Below are 24,084 nucleotides of genomic sequence, written 5' to 3' on the forward strand. Positions count from 1 at the left end.
AAATTGACCCAGAAAAAAATCCGATGTTTCATGTCAACTGACCTCCCCTTGAGATTTGCAGTAATATCCCACTGACTTCCATTATTCAGAGACATCAAGCAAGGTTTGGAATGCAGAGAATTGATGGGCGACCCCAGAGCGTAAGGGTTTAATGTGGGTCAGCCTTCAGAGAATCAGGAATCTTTCTAAACTGGGAGAACCTATATAGTATTTTTATAAATCAAGTCTTGGCCATTCTTCGGCAGCTTATCACATCCACAACCCTAAAGTGAACAGCCAATGGGGTAAAACTCAGAATGCACAGCGAAATGACCATGGACCTTGTCAATTATGGAACAGACTTACCCCGACATCGGACACTGAGTCAACCCACCACAAGATATTGGAGCAGTAGAGTCCAACAGCCCAGAGACAGAGGCCCTTCAGCCCAAACTGGTCCATACTGACCAAAATGTTTCTCCATGCTAACCCCATTTCCCTGCACTTGGATCATATCCTATCATTCCTGAAGAAGGGCTTATGCCCGAAACGTCAATTCTCCTGTTCCCTGGATGCTGCCTGACCTGCTGCGCTTTTCCAGCAACACATTTTCAGCCCATATCCTACTAACCTTTACCTATCCATGTATTTGCCCAAATGCCTTTTAAACGTTATAAACGTACCCGCCTCAACCACTTCCATTGGCAGCTCGTTCCATATGCGTACCAACCTCTGTGTAAAAAAGTTGCCCCTCTGGTTCCCTTTTATTCTTTCCCCTCTAACCTTAAACTGATGCCCTCCACTCCTCGATTCCCCAACCCTGGGGAAAAGACAGAGTGCATTCACCCGATGCACTCAGTTATGGACCAGGTCAGAACCCCTCAAAACTCCAAAAAGGTAATCCTGGCCCTAACCTTGCTCGTTGTTTTAAGCAGGTGAACAGTGGATATTCCAGGAGAGAATCAGCTGGTCAATCTACTTAGGTTTAAATAAACCAGAGTTTATTTGCAAGATTACCGAATTAAACAAAAACAGGAGAGAGCAGAATACAGAATAACCTAACCTCTCTGAAAACCCAGCAGATCATCCGAACTTAATGATGCTGTTCCAAATACTTGCACTAATCCCCATAAACACCCATTGGTATGAAAGGTAAAATGAAACCCAGGGTCTTAGAGGAGAGAAGCCGGAAAGACAGAGGACCAGCCTAGACCTGTTTCTTTGGGTCCAGCAGCTTTTTCAACACTACTGATCTAATACCAAACTAAACCAGAGAGAAGCTGACCTGGTAAAACCGGCCGCTCCTCCTTCATTGTTTTTTTTTTAACTTGAAAGCCTTTAGCCTGAGGCAGTATCTGTTATCTATTATTAAACTGGCCCTAAAACCTTAGACTTTTCAGAGTCTACGTCTTTTAGAACCTCTCTGAAACTAAAACCAAGGACACCATAACCTTGTTCAAGAAGCAGCATCATCACAAACCAAGCACCTCCACTCCAAGGCCCTGCCTTTCACCATGAAACTCCTGCCTTGATTTGACTTTCCAAAATGCAAGACCTTACACTTATCGATATTAAACTCCATTTGTGATTTGGAGGAGCCGGTGTTGGACTGGGGTGTACAAAGTTAAAAATCACACCACACCAGGTTATAGTCCAACAGGTTTAATTGGAAGCACTAGCTTTCGGAGCATTGCTCCTTCATTTGTTAAAGTTCACTTGAGAATGTAACTTGAAGAAAGTTCTGGGATTTACATGTGAAAAAACTGAAACCAACATGGTCATTCTAAAAGATGAGAGACTTAACAAACAATCCAGGTCTTTTTCAATATATAATTTCAGTCACATCACACTATAAACATTTGCTATAAATTCTGTGTCCTACAATCGTATACTCCACAACCACCTGATGAAGGAGCAGCGCTCCGAAAGCTAGTGCTTTCAAATAAACCTGTTGGACTATAACCCAGTGTTGTGTGATTTTTAACTTCAAACTCCATTTGTCATTTCTCAGCTCACTCCCCAGCTGATCAAGGTCCTGCTGCGATTTCTGAGAACCTTCCTTGCTGCCTACAAGACCTCCTATTTTAGTGTCATCTGCAAACTTACTAATCATGCCTTGTACATTCAGCCCATTCAATGGAACCCTGGCTGGTCTGATAATCCTCAAATCCACTTTCTTGCCTCTTTCCCATGACCCTGAGTCTCTTCCTGGTTAAAAATCTGTCAGTCTCAGACTTGAATGTACTTAATGATACATTCTTAACAGCCCTCTGTGGTAGAGAATTACACAGATTCACTCCCCTCTGAGAGTAGAAATTCCCCCTCATCTCTGTCGTCAATGGGTGACCCCTTATTCTGAGTTGATGCCCTATGGTCCTGGACTACCCCCTGGACAAAAGTGAAACAACAGGCAGCACGGTGGCACAGTGGTTAGCACGGCTGCCTCACAGCGCCAGCAACCCGGGTTCAATTCCTGCCTCAGGCGACTGACTGTGTGGAGTTTGCACATTCTCCCAGTGTCTGCGTGGGTTTCCACCAGGTGCTCCGGTTTCCTCCCATAGTCCAAAAATGTGCAGTTTAGGTGGATTGGTCATGCTAAATTGCCTGTAGTGTTAGGTGCAGGGGTAAATGTAGGGGAATAGGTCTGGGTGGGTTGTGCTTTGGCGGGTCGGTGTGGACTTGTTGGGCCGAAGGGCCTGTTTCCACAGTGCAAGTAATCTAATCTAACCTCTCCGTACCTTCTGTACAGCTAATGCTACGATACAGTGTCATTCAGCCCATTAAATCTGGGCTGGCCCCTTGTTCCATTCCCCTTTCCAGTCACCATCGCCTTCCATAATGCTTCCCCTTTGAGTATTTCTGTTACTGTCTTTTGAAGGTTCCTGTCCATTCTGCTCCCTCACCCCTGCCCATTTAGGCAAGACATTACAACACACTGACTAAATATTACCCTCCGTGGGTCACCCCTGTTGTTCTGGGACAGTCAACCTGACCCTTTGACCTGCGATATATTTCATCCTGAAGGTCCTGCTTTCCTGTCGATTTAAGACTCTTTACATGAAACTCAGAGGGTTCCAATCCCACTCCCGAGACCCAACACCACGGCACCTACACTGAGAGAGTGCTGCACTGTCAGAAATACTGTCCTTCTGTTAAGGGGACGTTAAACTGAGGGGGCAGGGGGAAATATCCCGAGGTGGCCTCTGCGTGGAAGGGGAATTTGGCCAGACTCCTGACTGATCTTGATTCCTTAGCTGAAATCTTGAGTGAAGCTGATTGAGCCACGGTAACTCAGTGGTTAGCACTGTTGCCTCATAGCACCATGAACCCAGGTTCGATTCCAGCCTTGGGTGACTGTCTGTGTGGAGTTTGCACATACTCCCCGTGTATGCGTGGGTTTCCTCCGGGTGCTCCGGTTTCCTCCCACAGTCCAAAGATGTGCAGGTCAGGTGTATTGGCCGTAGTGTTCAAGGGTGTGTGGGTTAGGTGCATTAGTCAGGGGAAGTGTAGAATCATAGATAGGGGGAATGGATCTGAGTGGATTAATCTTCAGAGTGTTGGTGTTGACTTGTTGGGCTAAATGGCCTGTTTCCACACTGTAGGGATTCTGTGGGTCACTATCAGGTTGTTGACTTTGGGGTCTTGCTGTGCACATGCATCGGCAGCCTCACAGCAGTGAGTTCATTTGTTCATTTGAAAGAACACTTCATTTGTGAGACACAACCTGAGATTGTAAAGAAGTGTAATGGAAATACAATGTTTTGTCAACTGTCTACAGGAAGGACATTCCCAATGACTGGGGAGTCTAGAACCAGGGGTCCCACTCTGGGGTCGGCCACTTCGGACTGAGATGAGAAATCTGAGAAATGTCTTCACCCAGAGAGCGGGGAGCCTGTGGAATTCTCTGCCACAGAAAGCCGTTGAGGCAAGAGCATTGAGTGTTTCCAAGAATGAGTTAGATGTAGTTTGTCGGTTCTTTTGATCGATCAAGGAAGGTGCAGTCTCCACCCAGTGGCTGAAACCAGTTACAGCAGCAAAGCCTGGCTGGACTGAGACATTGAGCAGGACATTGCTTTGCCATGGAGCTGGGCTCCACTGGGGATTGTGGGATCCACTGGGGATTGTGGGATCCACTGGGGATTGTGGGATCCAGCCAGGATTACCCTGAGGACTTCAACATGGATAAGGAATAAGGATACTGCTGCATTTATCAGAGCTGCTGTCAGTAATTCCCCACCACATGGGGCAGTCCATCAGTTTTGCCTTTACCCCACCTCATTTCAAATTGATGCTCTCAGCTGAACGATGCGTCAGGAACGTGCTGGGGTCCGCCTGAGAGGGCAGGCGGGGCCGCAGTGGTGGAATGACGGCGCTGACAGTGCAGCACTCCCTCCACGTGGCCCCAAAGTGTCTCCTCCGCGCTCACACCCCACTCCATGTCCCCGTCTGGGGGTTCACCCTGGGATCCTCGATGTACCAAGTGGAGGGTGGGGCCGCTATCCGAGGCACCGTGAGTGGGCACCGATTTGATCTGGGGGAACACTTTTGGGCCTTTTATCTGAGGAAAGGTGGACTGACATTGGAGGTAGTCTGGAGAAGGTTCAATCAGCTGATCCCGGGATGGAGGGACTATCTGATGAGGAGATTGGCCCCGTATCCACTGGGAATATAGAACAATGAGAGGCGATGTTATTGAAACATACAATATTCTTAGGAAGGTTGACAGGGTAGATACAGAAAGATTGGTTGCCCTGGTGGGAGAGTCCAAAACCACAGGGCATCATCTCAGAGTAAGGAGTCATCCAGCGAAGACAGGAATGAGGAGGAATTTCTTCTCTCAGAGGGGGGTGAGACTGGAATTCTTTACTGCAGAGGCTGGGTATATTCAAGACTGAGAGAGAGAGAGAGAGACAGACTTCTATTCAGTAAGGGGAAACAAGGCTATGGGGATCCAGGCAGGAAAGTGGAGTTGAGGGTGATCAGATCAGCCAAGATCTCATTGAATGGGGAACATGCTTGATGGGCTGAATAGCCTACTCCTGCTCCAATGTCTAATGGTCTTAGCTGGGGGTAGCCTCCCTCTCCCTCTCTTGATCTTGATGATGCCCCACAGGGGTCAGGGTCCCCACCCCCAAACACAATGAGGGACTGGTCTAAACACACTCCAGTCACCTCCTTTCAGGCTGACCCCGGGTATTCCGAGGGGTTTCGGTCATTTCACTGCCTCGGACATCCGGCCCCTGTCTCTGAACAGGGTCAGTGGTTGGAGTGGAAGGAAGCGGCCAGAGTGGGGACACCAGTGACCAGTGGCCGGAGTGGGCACAGGGACATCATTGACCAGCAGCCGGAGCGGGGACAGGGTCAGCAGTGACCAACGGCCGGAGGGAGGACAGGGACAGCAGTGACCAGCGGCCGGAGCGGGGACAGGGCCAGCAGTGACCAGTGGCCGGAGTGGAGACAGGGACAGGGTCAGCAGTGACCAGTGGCCGGAGTGGGGACAGGGGCAGCAGTGACCAATGGCTGGAGTGGGAGCAGGGAAGCAGTGACCAATGGCTGGAGTGGGAGCAGGGAAGCAGTGACCAGTGGCCGGAGCGGGGACAGGGGCAGCAGTGACCAATGGCCGGAGTGGGAGCAGGGAAGCAGTGACCAATGGCTGGAGTGGGAGCAGGGACAGAAGTGACCAGCGGCCGGAGCGGGGACAGGGACAGCAGTGACCAGCGGCCAGAGGGGAGACAGAGTCAGCAGTGACCAGCAGCCGGAGTGGGGACAGGGTCAGCAGTGACCAATGGCCGGAGTGGGGACAGGGTCAGCAGTGACCAATGGCTGGAGTGGGAGCAGGGTCAGCAGTGACCAGCGGCTGGAGCAGGGAAAGGGACAGGGACAGCAGTGACCAGCGGCCGGAGTGGGGATCGAGACAGCAGTGACCAGTGGCCGGAGTGGGGACAGGGACAGCAGTGACCAGTGGCCGGAGTGGGGAGAGGGACAGCAGTGACCAGTGGCCGGAGTGGGGACTGGGACAGGGACAGCAGTGACCAGCGGCCGGAGCGGGGACAGGGACAGCAGTGACCAGCGGTCGGAATGGGGACAGGGACAGGGACAGCAGTGACCAGCGGCTGGAGCGGGGACGCGGACAGCAGTGACCAGCGGCCGGAGCGGGGACAGGGACAGCAGTGACCAGTGGCCGGAGTGGGGACAGGGACAGCAGTGACCAGCCCTGGAGTGGGGACAGGGTCAGGGACAGCAGTGACCAATGGCCGGAGTAGGGACAGGGACAGCAGTGACCAGCGGCCGGAGTGGGGACAGGGACAGCAGTGACCAGTGGCCGGAGTGGGGATTGAGACAGCAGTGACCAGTGGCTGGAGTGGGGATTGAGACAGCAGTGACCAGCGGCTGGAGTGGGGACAGGGATGGCAGTGACCTGCGGCCGGAGTGGGGACAGGGACAGGGTCAGCAGTGACCAGTGGCCGGAGTGGCGACAGGGACAGGGTCAGCAGTGACCAGTGGCCGGAGCGAGGACAGGGTCAGCAGTGACCAGTGGCCGGAGTGGGGAGCAGGGACAGGGACAGCAGTGACCAGCGGCCGGAGCGGGGACAGGGTCAGCAGTGACCAGCGGCCGGAGTAGAGACAGGTACAGCAGTGACCTGCGGCTGGAGAGGGAGCGAGGACAGGGACAGCAGTGACCAGCGGCCGGAGCGGGGACAGGGTCAGCAGTGACCAGTGGCTGGAGCGGGGACTGGGTCAGCAGTGACCAGCGGCTGGAGCGGGGACTGGGTCAGCAGTGACCAGTGGCCGGATTGGGGACAGGGACAGCAGTGACCAGTGGCTAGAGTGGGGACAGGGACAGCAGTGACCAGTGGCCGGAGTGGGGACAGGGACAGGGTCAGCAGTGACCAGCGGCTGGAGTGGGGACAGGGACAGGGACAGCAGTGACCAGCAGCCGGAGTGGGGACAGGGTCAGCAGTGACCAGTTGCCGGAGTGGGGACAAGGACAGGGTCAGCAGTGACCAGTGGCCGGAGTGGGGACAGGGACAGCAGTGACCAGCGGCCGGAGTGGGGACAGGGACAGGGACAGCAGTGACCAGCAGCCGGAGTGGGGACAGGGTCAGCAGTGACCAGTTGCCGGAGTGGGGACAGGGTCAGGGACAGCAGTGACCAATGGCCGGAGTAGGGACAGGGACAGCAGTGACCAGCGGCCGGAGTGGGGACAGGGACAGCAGTGACCAGCGGCCGGAGTGGGGACAGGGACAGCAGTGACCAGTGGCCGGAGTGGGGATTGAGACAGCAATGACCAGCGGCTGGAGTGGGGATTGAAACAGCAGTGACCAGCGGCTGGAGTGGGAGCAGGGGTGGCAGTGACCTGCGGCCGGAGTGGGGACTAGGATGGCAGTGACCTGCGGCCGGAGTGGGGACAGGGACAGGGTCAGCAGTGACCAGTGGCCGGAGTGGGGACAGGGACAGGGTCAGCAGTGACCAGTGGCCGGAGCAAGGACTGGGTCAGCAGTGACCAGTGGCCGGAGTGGGGAGCAGGGACAGGGACAGCAGTGACCAGCGGCCGGAGCGGGGACAGGGTCAGCAGTGACCAGCGGCCGGAGTAGAGACAGGTACAGCAGTGACCTGCGGCTGGAGAGGGAGCGAGGACAGGGACAGCAGTGACCAGCGGCCAGAGCGGGGACAGGGACAGCAGTGACCAGTGGCCGGAGTGGGGACTGGGTCAGCAGTGACCAGCGGCCGGAGCGGGGACTGGGTCAGCAGTGACCAGTGGCCGGATTGGGGACAGGGACAGGGATAGCAGTGACCAGTGGCCAGAGTGGGACAGGGACAGCAGTGACCAGTGGCCGGAGTGGGGACAGGGACAGGGTCAGCAGTGGCCAGCGGCCGGAGTGGGGACAGGGACAGGGACGGCAGTGACCAGCGGCCGGAGCAGGGACAGGGTCAGCAGTGACCAGTGGCCGGAGCGGGGACAGGGTCAGCAGTGACCAGTGGCCGGAGTGGGGACAAGGACAGGGTCAGCAGTGACCGGTGGCCAGAGTGGGGACAGGGACAGGGTCAGCAGTGACCAGTGGACGGAGCGGGGACAGGGTCAGCAGTGACCAGTGGCCGGAGTGGGGACAGGGACAGGGTCAGCAGTGACCGGTGGCCGGAGCGGGGACAGGGACCGGGTGCAGAGTGTGGTGGCAGCCTGTGGTCAGGGCAGGTGGAGGTGTTCTGTGATGGTCTGCTGATGCAGAGAGTGTTTGCTGAGAGCCTGTGATGTTTGTCTCTTTAACGTTGCCTCTTGTTTTTCTGTCCTATGTTTACACCGTGTATCGCTTTAATATAATCCTTTTTCTTCGTTTCTCTATTCTGTAACTCTGGATTGTAACCTGGTACCGAAAATGGTGCAGTCAGGGGTGACTTATCAGCTTTTCATTGTAACCATCAAGTTCATGTGACATTAAAGCTAATTCAATTCAATTTAATCCCAACCAGACACAGGGAATATAAAGTACAGGAGCTTCAGATCCAAGAAATTGATGAAGGGATTATGCATGGTAAGTGACTACAGAACCATGGGGCAGGAGGGAGAACAAGCTAGCCTCTTACACCATCTCTCCAGAGCATTGCAATTGGCTACAGAAGATATTAGGACTGGGTTTAATCTCACCCATTTCACATTTTGATCTTGATCATAAAGAACAGGAGTGTCAAAGGACTGAGAAACTGAGGGAAAAGTGGGGACTGCAGATGCTGGAGATCAGAATTTAGACTAGAGTGTTGCTGGAAGAGCACAGCAGGTCAGGCAGCATCCGAGGAGCAGGAGAATTGACGTTTTGGGCAAAAGCACTTCATCAGGATTGAAGGCAGGGAGCCTCCGGGGTGGAGAGATAAATGGGGGTGGGGCTGGGAGAAGGTAGCAAATAGTACAATAGGTGAATGGGGGTGGGGATGGAGGTGATAGATCAGAGGGGAGGGTGGAGTGGATAGATGGAAAGGAAGATTGGCAGGTAGGACAAGTCATGGGGACAGTGCTGAGCTGGAAGGTTAGAACTGGAGTAAGGTGGGGGAAGGGGAAATGAGGAAACTGCTGAAGTCCACATTGATGCCCTGGGGTTGAAGTGTTCCGAGGCAGAGGATGAGGCATTCTTCCTCAAGACGTCGGGTGGTGAGGGAGCGGCGGTGAAGGAGGCCCAGGACCTCCATGTCCTCGGCAGAGTGGGAGGGGGAGTTGAAATGTTGGGCCACAGGGCGGTGGGGTTGATTGGTGCGGGTGTCCCGGAGATGTTCCCTAAAGCGCTCTGCAAGGAGGTGTCGAGTCTCCCTAATGTAGAGGAGACCGCATCGGGAGCAACGGATACAATAAATGTCCCCTTTCCCCATTTTACCCCAGTTCCCCTTCCAGCTCAGCACCATCCTCATGACCAGTCCTATCTGCCTATCTTCTTTTCCATCTATCCACTCCACCCTCCTCTCTGACCTATTACCTTTCACCCACCCCCATTCACCCATTGTACTCTTTGCTACCTTCCCCCACCCTCCTCTCTGACCTATCACCTCCATCCCCACCCCCATTCACCTATTGTACTCTATGCTACTTTCTCCCCATCCCCAGGCCCCCTCCCATTTATCTCTCCACCCTGCAGGCACCCTGCCTCTGATGAAGGGCTTTTGCCTGAAATGTCGATTTTCCTGCTCCTCGGATGCTGCCTGACCTGCTGTGCTTTTCCAGCACCACTCTAAATGAGAGACTTTGGAGTTAGCGTCACATATAGACAGGGTGGTCAAGAAGGCATTTAGCACACTTGGCTTCAATGCTCAGACCTTTTGAGTACAGGAGTTGGGGGCATCATGTTGAGGTTGTACAGGACATTGGGGAGGTCTCTTCTGGAGCACTGTGTCCCGTTCTGGTCACCCTGTTACAGGAAGGGTATTATTAAACAGGAGAGGGTTCAGATTCGATTTACCAGGAAGTTGCTGGGAATGAAGGGTTTGGGTTATAAGGAGAGACTGGGAGATTTTTCACTGGCAGGTAAGAGGTTGAGGGGTGACTTTAGAGGTTTATAAAATCATGAGGGCCACGGATAGAGTGAACGCTAGCTGTCTTTTCCCGAGTGTTGGGCGATTTCAAGACGAGGGGGTATTTTTTAAGGTGGGAGGAGTGAGGTTTTAAAAAGCACATGAGGGGCAACGTTTTTACACAGACAATATGGAATGAACTTCCAGAGGAAGTGATGGGTGACAGTACAGTTACAATGTTTAAAACTCATTTACAATAAATTCATGAAAACGAAATCTTTGGAGGGATTCGGGCCAGGAGCAGGCAGGAGGGACAGGTTATGTTTGGATTCGGGTCAGCATGGACTGGTTGGACCGAAGGGCCTGGTTCTGTGCTGCATGACCAGAGTATTGCCGAAGAAAAGACCCATTTGGTTGGAGCTGTTTTGGTTTGCGCTCATCAGGACACTTTGCAAGAGTGCCAGCTCCAGAGGCAAGTTGACCTTTACACTGTGTAAGAGGAGGCTGCTGACTGGTTCCCAAGTGGACACTGAAAAGCAGTTTCTTGTTGACTTTTAAATTCCTTGCGGATTTACAGCAGGAACTAATGGAATGAGCATTTTATTCACTGGATGGTTCAGGGTCTAACTCATCCATTGCTGGTCGGACTCTGGGATATTCAGCACTGGATGCTCCAGCCTGACATTCCCTGGGACGTCCCTCACTTCCGACAGCTCCAGCCAGCTCCAACCCTATCCCTGCGCCCTGCCACGGTTCAAATCCGGCTGGTAATTTTGTACTTACGTTACGCCGAAGTTCTACCGAGGTCTTTGCTCGGGAGAGGCATCGCCTGCGGAAGAGAGGCGGGACTGCAGCGATGTGACTGAAGCTCGCGGGAGAACCGGCCTGAAAAACAAAGGTCTCAGAAACAACATCCATCCCCCGTCTCTTCCATCGCCCGGAACCCACGCTTTCTGAATCAACGGTGGGAGGGTTAGGACCTCAAGGGTTCCTCAGGATGGGGAATAGAACAAGGAATGGGATAGGGAATGGGGATAGAGAATGGGGTCAGGAAATGAGCATAGGGATTGGGAGATGGAATGGGATAGGGAATGCGGACAGGGGATGGGGATAGGGAATGGGAAATGGAATGGAGACAGGGAATGAGATTGGGAATGGGTTCAGGGAATGGGGATAGAGAATGAGATAGGGAAGGCATGGGGATGGAGATTAAGATAGGGAAGAGGGTAGGGATGGGGGTAGGGAATGGGATAAGGAATGGGAATAGGGATTGGGGAAAGGAATGGGATAGGGATTGGGGAAGGGAATGGGATAATGAATGGGAATAGGGAATTGGATAAGGAATGGGATAGGGAGGGGGATAGGGGATAGGGGATAGGGAATGGGATAAATAAGGGGAATGGGGCAGGGAATAGGATAGGAAATATGATTGGGAAGAAGATAGGGAATGGGGATAGGGAAAGAGATAAGGAATGGGGATAGGGAATGGGAGACAGAACAGGGATAGGGAATCGGGATTGTGACCTGGGTTGGGAGGGGGTGTAGTTCATGAGGATAAGGAACAGGAAAAGGAAGTGATAGGGAATGGGAATAGGAAAGGGAATAGGGAACAGGATAGGGAATGAGGATAGGGAAGGGCATAGGTATTGGAAGCTTCATTACAAACACTGCCATCATTGATGCCAACACAGAGAGAGAGAGAGAGAGAGAGAGACAGGGGGTAAGTGCCCCCTAGTGGGGAAAAGAGGAGGACATCTCCAGAAAGGCAGAGATACCAGGGAGGGGTGATTTTGATTGGGGTAAGGATTAATATATGGCATTGTGTGTCTTTGTGTTGGCATTACCATTTCAGTGCCAGCCTCTTTGAGGCACTGCCCCTTTTGTATGAAATAACCTGCCACCCCTCACCCCAGGCTGCATCTGATTGGCTCCAACAACCCACTGATGGTGTAAAGGCTGCAGCAGGCCTCAGGCCTCAGGCCTAGCAGGGAGCTGACCAGGGGCTGATCCCCTGCAGTTTGGAGACTCACTGTTGGCCGTGTGTCTCACACAATGTCAGCCCAGCCCCACTTCACATCAAGAGAAGTGTACAGCAATAACATCACTGAGCAATGAGCCACTGTCGGAAAGTGAAGGTCCTCATTGTTTCACAAAGCAAAGTGTGTCTTAGCAAGAGATTCAAGCTCAGTGTGTGAGACGTGGTGTTTGTGGGCAGGTACAGACATGCCCTTCACTGGCACAGCCAGGAGCTGGACACACTGGGCAGCTCGGAAGGGCAGGAATCTCTCACTGGACAGAGAGTCAATGTGGGACTGGGCACGGAATCCTGGGGTGGGTGAAGCAGCCGGGCCTGAGGTCTCAGGGGGCTGGGGTAGATGGAGCAGCCAGGCCTGGGGTCTCAGGGGGCTGGGGTAGATGGAGCAGCCGGGCCTGAGGTCTCAGGGGGCTGGGGTAGGTGAAAAAGCCAGGGTATGGCCAGGAATCATAGCTGCAGTTGACCATTCAAGCCTTTGTCCCTGCTGTCCCATGAGGGTAAGAAGGTGGATGACTGGCCAACCCCCTCTCTCTCTCTCCACGTTCCTATCCTTCTCCCAGCCATCCCTGCCCAGAATGTTGATGCCCAAGCACCACCCTCTCCCCTCCCCCCCACCCCCCACCGTCCCCCTGACCAATCCCCTCCCCCACCCCCACCACCGTCCCCGTGACACTCCCCTCCCCCACCCCCCAACCGTCCCCGTGACCACTCCCCTACCCCAACCCCCCCACCGTCCCCGTGACCACTCCCCCTTCCCCACCCCCCCACTGTCCCCGTGACCACCCCCCCTTCCCCACCCCCCCACTGTCCCCGTGACCTCGCCCCTCCCCCACCTTCCCAAACCCCACCATCCCCGTGACCACTCCCCTCCCCCACCTTCCCAACCCCCACCTGGGTTAGAGAATCGCAGGCCTGGAACTAACCCCAGGGCCTCCTGGATGCTGAAGGGATAAGGGGGCGGGGGGGGGGGGGGGAGGGCAATAACGTGCAGGCATGGCCGCGATGGAGCCGATCTGCGCACAGCAAGATCCCACAGGCAGCGGCGGCCATAACTGCCCCTTGAAGCAAACAGCAGGGGAGGGGTGGTGGTGGGGCGGGGGGGGGTGGCTAGGGTGGGGTCAGGGTGAGACTGAGTTGGCACAAAGCTACGAGTGTCAGCCGTAACCAGAGCCCAGGACCCCAACCCTCACCAATCCGCTCGCTTCCAGAAAACCAAAGCCTACCATTCCCAGGTAGACGCCTGTCATGTTCCTGAAGGAGGTATTCTGGAATTGCTGCTTGCTCTGCATTTTGGAACTGCGGGGTCAGTCAATGTGAAGAGGTCACAGGCAGAGTGATGTCCTTCATCCAGACAGGAATCTGTGGGGTTTATGGAGACGGAGATTGTCCATTAGATCACGACATTAACCCTTGTACACAGAATTAGATACTTTAAAATGAATACACATCGGCAAATGTTCGGTTGCTCAAAAATGATCACAAAATAACTGGTGGCAATAAAGAATGAGTTAATTTTCTTTCAGGAAGAATATCTAGATGTTAATTTTCTTGATCTCTTCCAAACTACCTGTGACAGCAGTGTTCCAGCTCCCCCGAACAGTTGCAAATCCTACAGAAAGTTCCAAATCCTCTGGAAAGTTACAGCTCCCTCGGAAAGTTCCAGCTCTCTCCAAGATTCCGATGCCAGAGGTGGAATTGGGGGCAGGGTCGTAATGTTTAGCCAGTGAGGAAACCTGCGACAAGCAGGAAAAGTTCTGGCCCTCTTCACCAAGTGCCGGAACGCTGGGATATTTCTGGGGGAGGGAGGCATCGGTGCTACCTGCCCAATGCCAACTCTGAGACGGAGAAACAAAACAGAGATTAACTGGCACCTTGACAACGGTAATGTTTCAGCTCCCCCACCACCCCCCCCCCCCACCCCGGCTACACACACACACACACACACACACACACACACGTGGCTAACATCGCCCTCAAGTGGCATCACAGAAAGACACAGGCTGCTCCTGTTTGGCTGTGTCTGGGGAAGGCTGTGTGTGAAACAGAAGAATAATCAAACAGGTTCACTCAGTGCTGCTTGGAACGCAGCAAATGCTGTGTTTCCCTGAAACAAATATAACACTTACTACCTCAGTATTGGTCACATACAGGTACATTACCCTGTACTCCCCTCACTCACCTGTACAGGTACATGACCCTGTACTCCCCTCACTCACCTGTACAGGTACATTACCCTGTACTCCCCTCACTCACCTGTACAGGTACATGACCCTGTACTCCCCTCACTCACCTGTACAGGTACATTACCCTGTACTCCCCTCACTTGCCTGTACAGGTACATGACCCTGTACTCCCCACTCACCTGTACAGGTACATGACCCTGTACTCCCCTCACTCACCTGTACAGGTACATGACCCTGTACTCCCCTCACTTGCCTGTACAGGTACATTACCCTGTACTCCCCTCACTTGCCTGTACAGGTACATGACCCTGTACTCCCCTCACTCACCTGTACAGGTACATGACCCTGTACTCCCCTCACTCACCTGTACAGGTACATTACCCTGTACTCCCCTCACTCACCTGTACAGGTACATTACCCTGTACCCCCTCACTCACCTGTACAGGTACATGACCCTGTACTCCCCTCACTCACCTGTACAGGTACATTACCCTGTACTCCCCTCACTTGCCTGTACAGGTACATGACGCTGTACTCCCCTCACTCGCCTGTACAGGTACATGACCCTGTACTCCCCTCACTCACCTGTACAGGTACATTACCCTGTACTCCCCTCACTTGCCTGTACAGGTACATGACCCTGTACTCCCCTCACTCACCTGTACAGGTACATGACACTGTACTCCCCTCACTCACCTGTACAGGTACATGACCCTGTACCCCCCTCACTCACCTGTACAGGTACATGACCCTGTACTTCCCTCACTCTCCTGTACAGGTACATGACCCTGTACTCCCCTCACTCACCTGTACAGGTACATTACCCTGTACCCCCCTCACTCACCTGTACAGGTACATTACCCTGTACTCCCCTCACTTGCATGTACAGGTACATGACGCTGTACTCCCCTCACTCGCCTGTACAGGTACATTACCCTGTACTCCCCTCACTTGCCTGTACAGGTACATGACGCTGTACTCCCCTCACTCACCTGTACAGGTACATGACCCTGTACCCCCCTCACTCACCTGTACAGGTACATTACCCTGTACTCCCCTCACTTGCCTGTACAGGTACATGACGCTGTACTCCCCTCACTCGCCTGTACAGGTACATTACCCTGTACCCCCTCACTCACCTGTACAGGTACATGACCCTGTACTCCCCTCACTCACCTGTACAGGTACATTACCCTGTACTCCCCTCACTTGCCTGTACAGGTACATGACGCTGTACTCCCCTCACTCGCCTGTACAGGTACATTACCCTGTACTCCCCTCACTCACCTGTACAGGTACATGACGCTGTACTCCCCTCACTCACCTGTACAGGTACATGACACTGTACTCCCCTCACTCGCCTGTACAGGTACATGACCCTGTACTCCCCTCACTCACCTGTACAGGTACATGACGCTGTACTCCCCTCACTCACCTGTACAGGTACATGACACTGTACTCCCCTCACTCACCTGTACAGGTACATGACCCTGTACTCCCCTCACTCACCTGTACAGGTACATTACCCTGTACTCCCCTCACTCACCTGTACAGGTACATTACCCTGTACCCCCTCACTCGCCTGTACAGGTACATGACCCTGTACTCCCCTCACTCGCCTGTACAGGTACATTACCCTGTACCCCCTCACTCGCCTGTACAGGTACATTACCCTGTACTCCCCTCACTCAACTGTACAGGTACATTACCCTGTACTCCCCTCTCTCACTTGTAAAGGTATATTGTCCTGCGAGTACAGGAATTAATTTGTATTTGAGATTCAAAAACCTAATGTGCCTTTAAAAACTGCTGTGATGGGTGATATTTTGCCTCCAGACGAATGATTTTTTTAAAAAAATGATCAAAGTGTCTCCTGCTTGAACCTGTTTGTCTACTTTGGGATGAAAGTGATACAATGCCATCCTCTGCTGGAGGGTGGATTGTACTGCATTAGCAGCAGGGTTACCATCAGACAGGAGACAGGACAGGAGGGAATCATTGCAGGTTTGTGATTCTCTATCGTGTTCTTTATCTTGTATTCCCTCCCATCACCCCACCATTCCTTTCACATCATCATGTACTCCACCTCTCCCCCTCACTCACCTGCACAGGTACATTATCGTACACTCTCCCTCATTCATACAGGTACATTGCCCTGTGCACACCCTCACTCACCTGTACTGGTGTATTATGCAATATTCCCCCTCACTCACCTGTACAGGGATATTACCCTCTATGCCCCACACTCACCTGTACAGGTACATTATGCAATACTCACCCCCTCACTCATCTATACAGGTATATTACACTGTATCCGCCTCACTCACCTCTACAAGTATATTACCCTGTACTCCCTCAGTCATCTGTACAGGTATATTACCCTACATTGTGATCCACCCCTCCTTCACCTAAACAGGTATATTACCTTGTACCATGATCCACCACCTCACTCACCTGTACAGGTACATTACCCTATACCATGTTTTCCCCCCTCCCTCACCTATACAGGTATATTACCCTGTACCATGTTCCCACCCCCTCCCTCATCTGTATAGGTATATTATCCCCTCCCTCACCTGTGCAGGTACATTACCCTGTACCATGATCCACACCTTTCTCACCTGTACAGGTACATTAACCTGCACCATGATCTATCCCCTCCCTCACCTGTACAGGTACATTACTCTGTACCATATTCCCCCCTCACCTGTACAGGTATATTACCCTGTACCATGATCCACCCCATCTCTCACCTGTACAGGTACATTACCCTGTACCATGTTCCCACCCTCATCCCACAACTGTACAGGTATATTACCCAGTATATCCCACCCTCACTTGTACAGGTATATTACCCTGTCCCATGATCCACCCCTTTCTCACCTGTACAGGTACATTACCCTGTTCCATGCTCCTCCCCCACCCCTACATGTACAGTAACCTGTACCGTCTGTACCATGCCCCCCCCAACATGTATCAGTACATTACCCTGTACTGTGATCCACCCCCTCCCTCACCTGTACAGGGACATCCTCCTCCCTCGCCTGGACAAGTACATTAGCCTGTATCCCCCTCCCTCACCTGTTTAGGTGCATTACCTGTATGATGTTTCCCCACCCCCCCCTACATGTACGGTACCCTGTACCCTCTGTACCATGCTCCCCCCTCACCTGTACAGGTACATTACCCTGTACCGTGATCCATCCCCTCCCTCGCCTGTATGAGGACATTAGCCTGCATCCACCTCCCTCACCTGTACAGGGACATTAGCCTGTATACCCTCCCTCACCTGTATGGGACATTGCCTGTATCCCCTTCCTCACCTGTACAGGTATTGTCCATTGGAAAAGCCGACTGGCCTTCATCTGCCTTTTCGTCATTGTATGATTCTGTGTTTCCAATGAACATTCACATTGTAATTATTGTCCTCAGAGTTCCTGAGTATATTTTAATAGGGCCTGCCCCTACATCAATCCATCCCCATTGTGATGAATGAAGATGTGGAGATTTTCGTTTCTCTCTCTATGGGTCGTGAATCTTTGGAACATCTACCCAGAGAGCACAGGAGATGGAGCTTTGAATAGTTTTTGTCGATCGAGGCAGACAGATTCTTCACTAACGAGGGAGTCAAAAGTAATTAGGGATAGGTGGGAAAATGGAGTGAGGCCACATTTAGAACATACCATGAGCTTAATTGAACTGCAGAACAGTATTAAGGGGCAGAATGGCCTGTTTTTCATATGCATTGATGAGATGTGACATTTACACTATTTGATGTGCTTTCCTTAATGCCTATAAATCGAAAGGCTTTCTGGGCCTTTCTACAGTGTAGTTAAAATTCAATCCCCCTCCTCCCCCTCCCAGAGCTGTGGGTCTGGAATCAGGCTTTAGGTCTGACCGGGGTAAGAACAGCAGAGTTCCCTCCCTCAGAGAGAATCCGATGGGTTTTTACCACAATCAGTGATGGTCACCATCAGTGAGACTAGCTGTATATTATAGATTTATTTTTAAAAGTTTAAATTCTGTCACAGTGAGATTCGAGTCCTGGAGCTTTCGTGTGGTTCTCTGCTTTACTCAGTCAGTAACATTATCACAACACCAGCATCAGCCCCTCGTCCATGGGTTTGTGTTGAATCAACATTAGTAACTTGCAACCAATTGTCTGTATCACTGCGTGCACTCTGCTTTACATACAACCGGGAAAGAGATGTTAAAAGGAGACGTTTATAATCTGCTATCCTTGCACAATCGATTCCTTTGGTTCATATATGCAGACTCCACTGTTTTATGATTCAGTTTGACAGGACCATATTAGTTCTGTGTACATTCAGTTTAAAGGGACAAAATTTAATTTACAATTCATCTATTCCAATTCTCAGTGTGTCTTTTTGGTTACTGAAGATGATCTAGAATTATTTTGTCATTTCTATCAATTTGAACATTTATAGCTGCCTCATAAACTCTGTTTTTTGTTTGTTGTATTTACTATGTTGTTCCCAAGATGTGTTTTCTCCAGGATTAATGGGACTGGATTAATTGGTATTTCATTTATTCATTTGTGGGATGTGGGTGTCATTGGTTGGGCCAGCATTTATTGCCCGTCCCTAGTTGCCCACTTGTGAGGGTGGGGGGGTGCACTGCCTTCTTGAACCGCTGCAGTACCTCAACGGTATGTTGACCCACAGTGCCATTAGGTAGGGAATTCCAGGATTCTGACCCAGCAATGCTTAAGGAACAGCAATATACAGTATTTCTAAGTCAGGATGAGGCTAGATGGGGAACTTGCATGGGCTTGTGTTCCCATGTATCTGCTGTCCATGTCCTTCTAGATGGAAGTGGTCCTGGGTTTGGAAGGTGCTGCCTAAGGATCTTTGGTGAATTTCTGCAGTGCATCTTGCGGATAGAACACACTGCTGCTGCTGAGCATTGGTGGTGGAGGGAGGGGATGTGGTGCCAATCAAATGGGCTGCTTTGTCCTGGATGGTGTCAATCTTCGTGAGTGTTGTTGGAGCTGCACCCATCCAGGCAAGTGGGGAGTATTTCGTCCTGTGATAAATTGTTTGCTGTGATTTTATTTATTCACGGGAAATGAGCATCAATGATGAAGGCACCATAAATGGCCCACCCCTGTAGGACTGAGTGGCTTGTCAGGCCATTGGTTACAATCCCATCCAATAGTAGCACAGGACAAGTCAGATCCCAGAGTGAAACCTGATTTGTCTTTGTAGCTGTCCCCATGATGGTAAGTCACTACAACATCACCATAGAGTCTTAAGAGTTACACAGCACAGAAACAGACCCTTCAGTTCAACTCTTCCATACTGTCCAGACATCCCAATCTGATCTAGTCCTATTTGCCAGCACCTGGCCCATATCCCTCCAAACCCTTCCAATTCATGTCCCCATCCAGATGCCTTTTAAATACTGTAATTGAACCAGCCTCCACCACTTCCTTAGATTACATTACAGTGTGGAAACAGGCCCTTCGGCCCAACAAGTCCACACCGACCCGCCGAAGCGAACCCACCCATACCCCTACATTTACCCCTTACCTAACACTACGGGTAATTTAGTATGGCCAATTCACCTGACCCAGCACATCTTTGGACTGTGGGAGGAAACCGGAGCACCCGGAGGAAACCCACGCAGACACGGAGAGAACATGCAAACTCCACACAGTCAGTCACCTGAGGCGGGAATTGAACCCGGATCTCTGGCGCTGTGAGGCAACAGTGCTAACCACTGTGCCACCGTGCTGCCCACCACAGCTTCCTGTGGCAGCTCATTCCATACACGTACCATCTTGGATGTGAAAATGTTGCCCCTTAGGTCTCTTTTATATCTTTCCCCTCTCACCTTAAACCTATGCCCTCTAGTTCTGGACTCCCCCATCCCAGGGAAAAGACTTTGTCTATTTATCCTATCCATGCATCTCATAATTTTGTAAACCTCTATAAGGTCACTTCTCAGCCTCTGACACTCCAGGGAAAACAGCCCCAGCCTGTTCAGCCTCTCTCTATAGCTCAAATCCTCCAACCCTGGCAACATCCTTGTAAATGCAGGATGAAGGGACTGGGGGCATTCTAGCGAAGTTTGCCGATGATACAAAGTTAGGTGGACAGGCAGGTAATACTGAGGAAGTTGGGAGGCTGCAGAAGGATCTAGACAGTTTGGGAGAGTGGTCCAGGAAATGGCTGATGGAATTCAATGTGAGCAAATGCGAGGTCTTGCACTTTGGAAAAAAGAATACAGGCATGGAATACTTTCTAAACGGTGAGAAAATTCATAAAGCCAAAGTACAGAGGGATCTGGGAGTGCTAGTTGAGGATTCTGTAAAGGTAAACATGCAGGTTGAATCCATGATTAAGAAAGCGAATGCAATGTTGTCATTTATCTCAAGAGGGTTGGAATATAATAGCACTGTTGTGCTACTGAGACTTTATAAAGCTCTGGTTAGGCCCCATTTGGAGTACTGTGTCCAGTTTTGGTCCCCACCCCTCAGGAAGGACATACTGGCACTGGAGCGTGTCCAGCGGAGATTCACACGGATGATCCCTGAAATGGTAGGTCTAACATATGAGGAACGGCTGAGGATTCTGGGATTGGAGTTTAGAAGATTAAGGGGAGATCTAATAGAAACTTACAAGATAATACATGGTTTGGAGAGGGTGGATGCTAGGAAATTGTTTCCGTTAGGCAAGGAGACTAGGACCCGTGGACACAGCCTTAGAATTAGAGGGGGCAAATTCAGAACAGAAATGCGGAGACATTTCTTCAGCCAGAGAGTGGTGGGCCTGTGGAATTATTTGCCGCAGAGTGCAGTGGAGGCCGGGACGCTAAATGTCTTCAAGGCAGAGATTGATAAATTCTTGATATCACAAGGAATTAAGGGCTACGGGGAGAATGCGGGTAAGTGGAGTTGAAATGCCCATCAACCACGATTGAATGGCGGAGTGGACTCGATGGGCCGCATGGCCTTATTTCCACTGCTATGTCTTATGGTCTTATGGTCTTAAATCTTTTCTGAACTCTTTCAAGTTTCACAACATCCTTCCTATAGAAGGCTGACAAGAATTGTATGCAGTATTCCAAAAGTGGCCTCACCAATGTCCCCTACTCAACTCTTCAATTGGTGTCTTAACTGACTCAGTCCAGTTTTCCCTCTGGGATCACCGGGACAGATTTATGAATTCTTTCCAATTTTTCTTCTTGACTGCTGACCCAAACACCTTCTCACTTCTGACAACTTGAAACTTTTCTACAAACTCTCACGGCTTAGAGACTTCACAAACTAAGATCCTTCTCCTCAGGAAAAACTCAGCTCCTGAATTGAACTCTCGACTCTACTGAAGCGCAGTTGAAAAAACTAAAATAATGGCCCCAGGTCTGTTTTCTGTATTTGTTGTAAACTCAGCAGTAGAAGGGTTCCATCAATCAGCATCTCCAACGTCCTGATAGACATTTAACTCAATCACATGCTTTCTTGGCAGTTATTTGTTTTTGTCATTGTTCCAAATGGTTTCTGACATCTTTAAAAAGCCCCCTTCGCAGAAACAAAACCAAAACCAAAATCCATCTTTCTCAATTTTAAATGTTCGAATTCCCAAATGGTAATAATTTGGCAGCACATCAACTTTATCACTCATTTCTCATGGCAGTGAAGAGTAAACCACATGGCTGTAGGTCAGGAATCACAGAGCAGATGAGGACAGATTTCCCTCACTAAAGAACATTCAGAGTCTTATGGGCACTCACTATTAAGTTATATGTAATAAACCTTTTTACTGTTCATCAAGTTTGCCGAAGAGACTGTAAGTGGGCATTCTTCCCCAGTTGGTGTCAATAGCTTAGACTAATCCCAGAAAGAAACATTGGTGGCAGTGATCTCCCCAACATCGCTGGTGATCCCAATGGATGACCGTGCAAATGTAAGACGTTTCTCAATTATCCTGCTGCTGTTTGACGACACTGATCTGTGGAAGGCATTTCCTGTTGATACTGAGGATTTCCTGTGAAGCTAACATCCTGGGAACACATGATCTTACACTTGCTACCATAATGAAAGACAATAAATCAATGCAGAAAGTGAAAGGGTGAATCATTGCAAAGCAATTACCAAGGGCCAGTGAGAATCTTCAGGCTTCAGAAAGGAAATTATAAACTTCTCAAGATGTTACTGTCAGCAACAGGAAATTAATGAAATTACCAGAAAAAAAGAAATGTATTGCTGTGTCTTCAGCTCCATTAATGTTTATTACCCGAGGCAGACCAGGAATGAAGAGTTATTCCTCACAGCTTTCAAACCAAATTTTATAATTCTTCCAGTTAGCCGTTGCTGCGACCGATCCTGGGGTATCTTACATGAACAAGGCTGTGTTCTGCTCAATAGTAAACAGTTTGAACTGGTGCAGTTAGATTTTCAAAGCAGCATAAGAACAAGGAGCAGGATTAGGCCATTCAGTCCCTCAAGCCTGCTCCACCAGACTTCTGGATCAAAGCTGATCTGACAGCGGCTTTAACTCCAGTTCCCCACCCACCACCCGACGATGACTGACTCCCTTGTTCAAGAAGAATCTATCTACCTCTGCCTTAACAATACCCAATGACTGATGTTTTCAATCAACAGAAAAAGATTAGATGGAAATTAAGTGAGATTTGGGGCATTTCCATTTGGACAACAAGACCACCTCCCACACCAAAGCTACCCAGCATGCATCTCTCCTTCACACCTTCTTTCATTCAAAGAAAATCTTTTCTCAATTTTTTTTTCAATTGTTCATTTCATATTTTCCTTCTTTCCCACCCCCCCCAGTATGTTACAGCCCTCGGTCTAGCTAACGAATTTCTCAATGGTTCAACTCAACAGTTCCAATGCTCTCCATTGGCCTCCCACCCCATAAACCAGGGCTCACCCAAACTGATCCCCAGGAACTTGCACCTAAATCCATCAGCTACATGATCATTCACCTGCATTGACCTTTGGTCCAGCAAACACCTCCACGTTATTTCCCCCTCCAACACTTCCACCATCCAAGATCTCCGTGTTTTTCAATTTTCACCTCCATAGCAGCCTAGGGTTGTACATGTTTGTCATTGGTGGGAGTTGAGTTCTGGATTTACCTCCCTGAATCTCACCATCTCTCTCTTCCTTTTCATAAAATCATCAGACCATGAGAAATAGGGACAGACTTGGCCCCTTTAGTTTGCACACCATTCAATAGGATCATGGCTGATCCAATACTCCTCACGTCCACTTACCTGCATTTTCCTTTAATCCTTGATTGCACTATTGGTCAAGAATCTATCTATCTCAGCCTTAGATAACTCTGCCCTCACAGCTCTCTGTGACAAGGAGTTGCAAAGACTGGGAGAAGAAATACCTCCTCATCTCAGTCTTAAATTGGAGCTCCTTTATTCTGAGACTATGACCTCTGGTCCTAGACCCTCCCATGAGGGGGAAACATTGACCCTGTCAAGCCCCATTAAGAATCTGACATGTTTCAATAAGGTCACCTCCCATTCTTCTAAACTCCAGGGACTATAGTCCCAACCTGTTTAGCCTTTGTCCATAAGACTGATCCCTCCATCCGAGGGATTATTTTGGTGAACTTTCTCTGAACTGCCTCCAATAAACAAGAGGATCAAAACTTCTCACAACATTCTTCCCTCAAATCGTCCTGAGGGTAAGGCCGGGGCTTTGGAGAAAGGTCTTCACTCTGGGGCTGGTAAATGTTTGGAACTCTCTACCCCAGAGGGCTACAGATGTCCAGAGATGACTGAGAACCATCGCCTTTTGAGCAAGTAAACCAGAGGCCCCGGGGGACATGGGTTCAAATCCCAGCACGACAGCTAGTGGAATTTAAATTTGATGAATAAAAATCTGGAATGGTGGCT

The 24,084-nt window shown here is 50.7% G+C and overlaps 1 protein-coding gene across 3 annotated transcripts in view; it reads right to left on the minus strand.

The window, feature by feature from the left end:
• LOC122553107 (uncharacterized) overlaps positions 1 to 13,805 on the minus strand; it is a 140,611-nt gene extending 126,806 nt beyond the window's left edge. For all 3 annotated transcript variants that reach the window (XM_087990982.1, XM_043696654.2, XM_043696653.2), the window contains exons 1-3: positions 13,575 to 13,805; positions 13,231 to 13,366; positions 10,756 to 10,857 (exon numbers count right to left, since the gene is read on the minus strand). In XM_087990982.1, coding sequence (XP_087847108.1) covers positions 10,756 to 10,857; positions 13,231 to 13,296 — 168 coding nt within the window. In that variant the 5' untranslated portion in view covers positions 13,297 to 13,366; positions 13,575 to 13,805. The remainder of the gene's footprint in view (positions 1 to 10,755; positions 10,858 to 13,230; positions 13,367 to 13,574) is intronic.
• Positions 13,806 to 24,084: the final 10,279 nt, after the last annotated feature.

The sequence above is a fragment of the Chiloscyllium plagiosum genome, unplaced genomic scaffold, assembly GCF_037043375.1.
Source record: "Chiloscyllium plagiosum isolate Xiang-an unplaced genomic scaffold, Cpla_swu_hap1 HiC_scaffold_10, whole genome shotgun sequence".
Lineage (NCBI taxonomy): Eukaryota > Metazoa > Chordata > Chondrichthyes > Orectolobiformes > Hemiscylliidae > Chiloscyllium > Chiloscyllium plagiosum.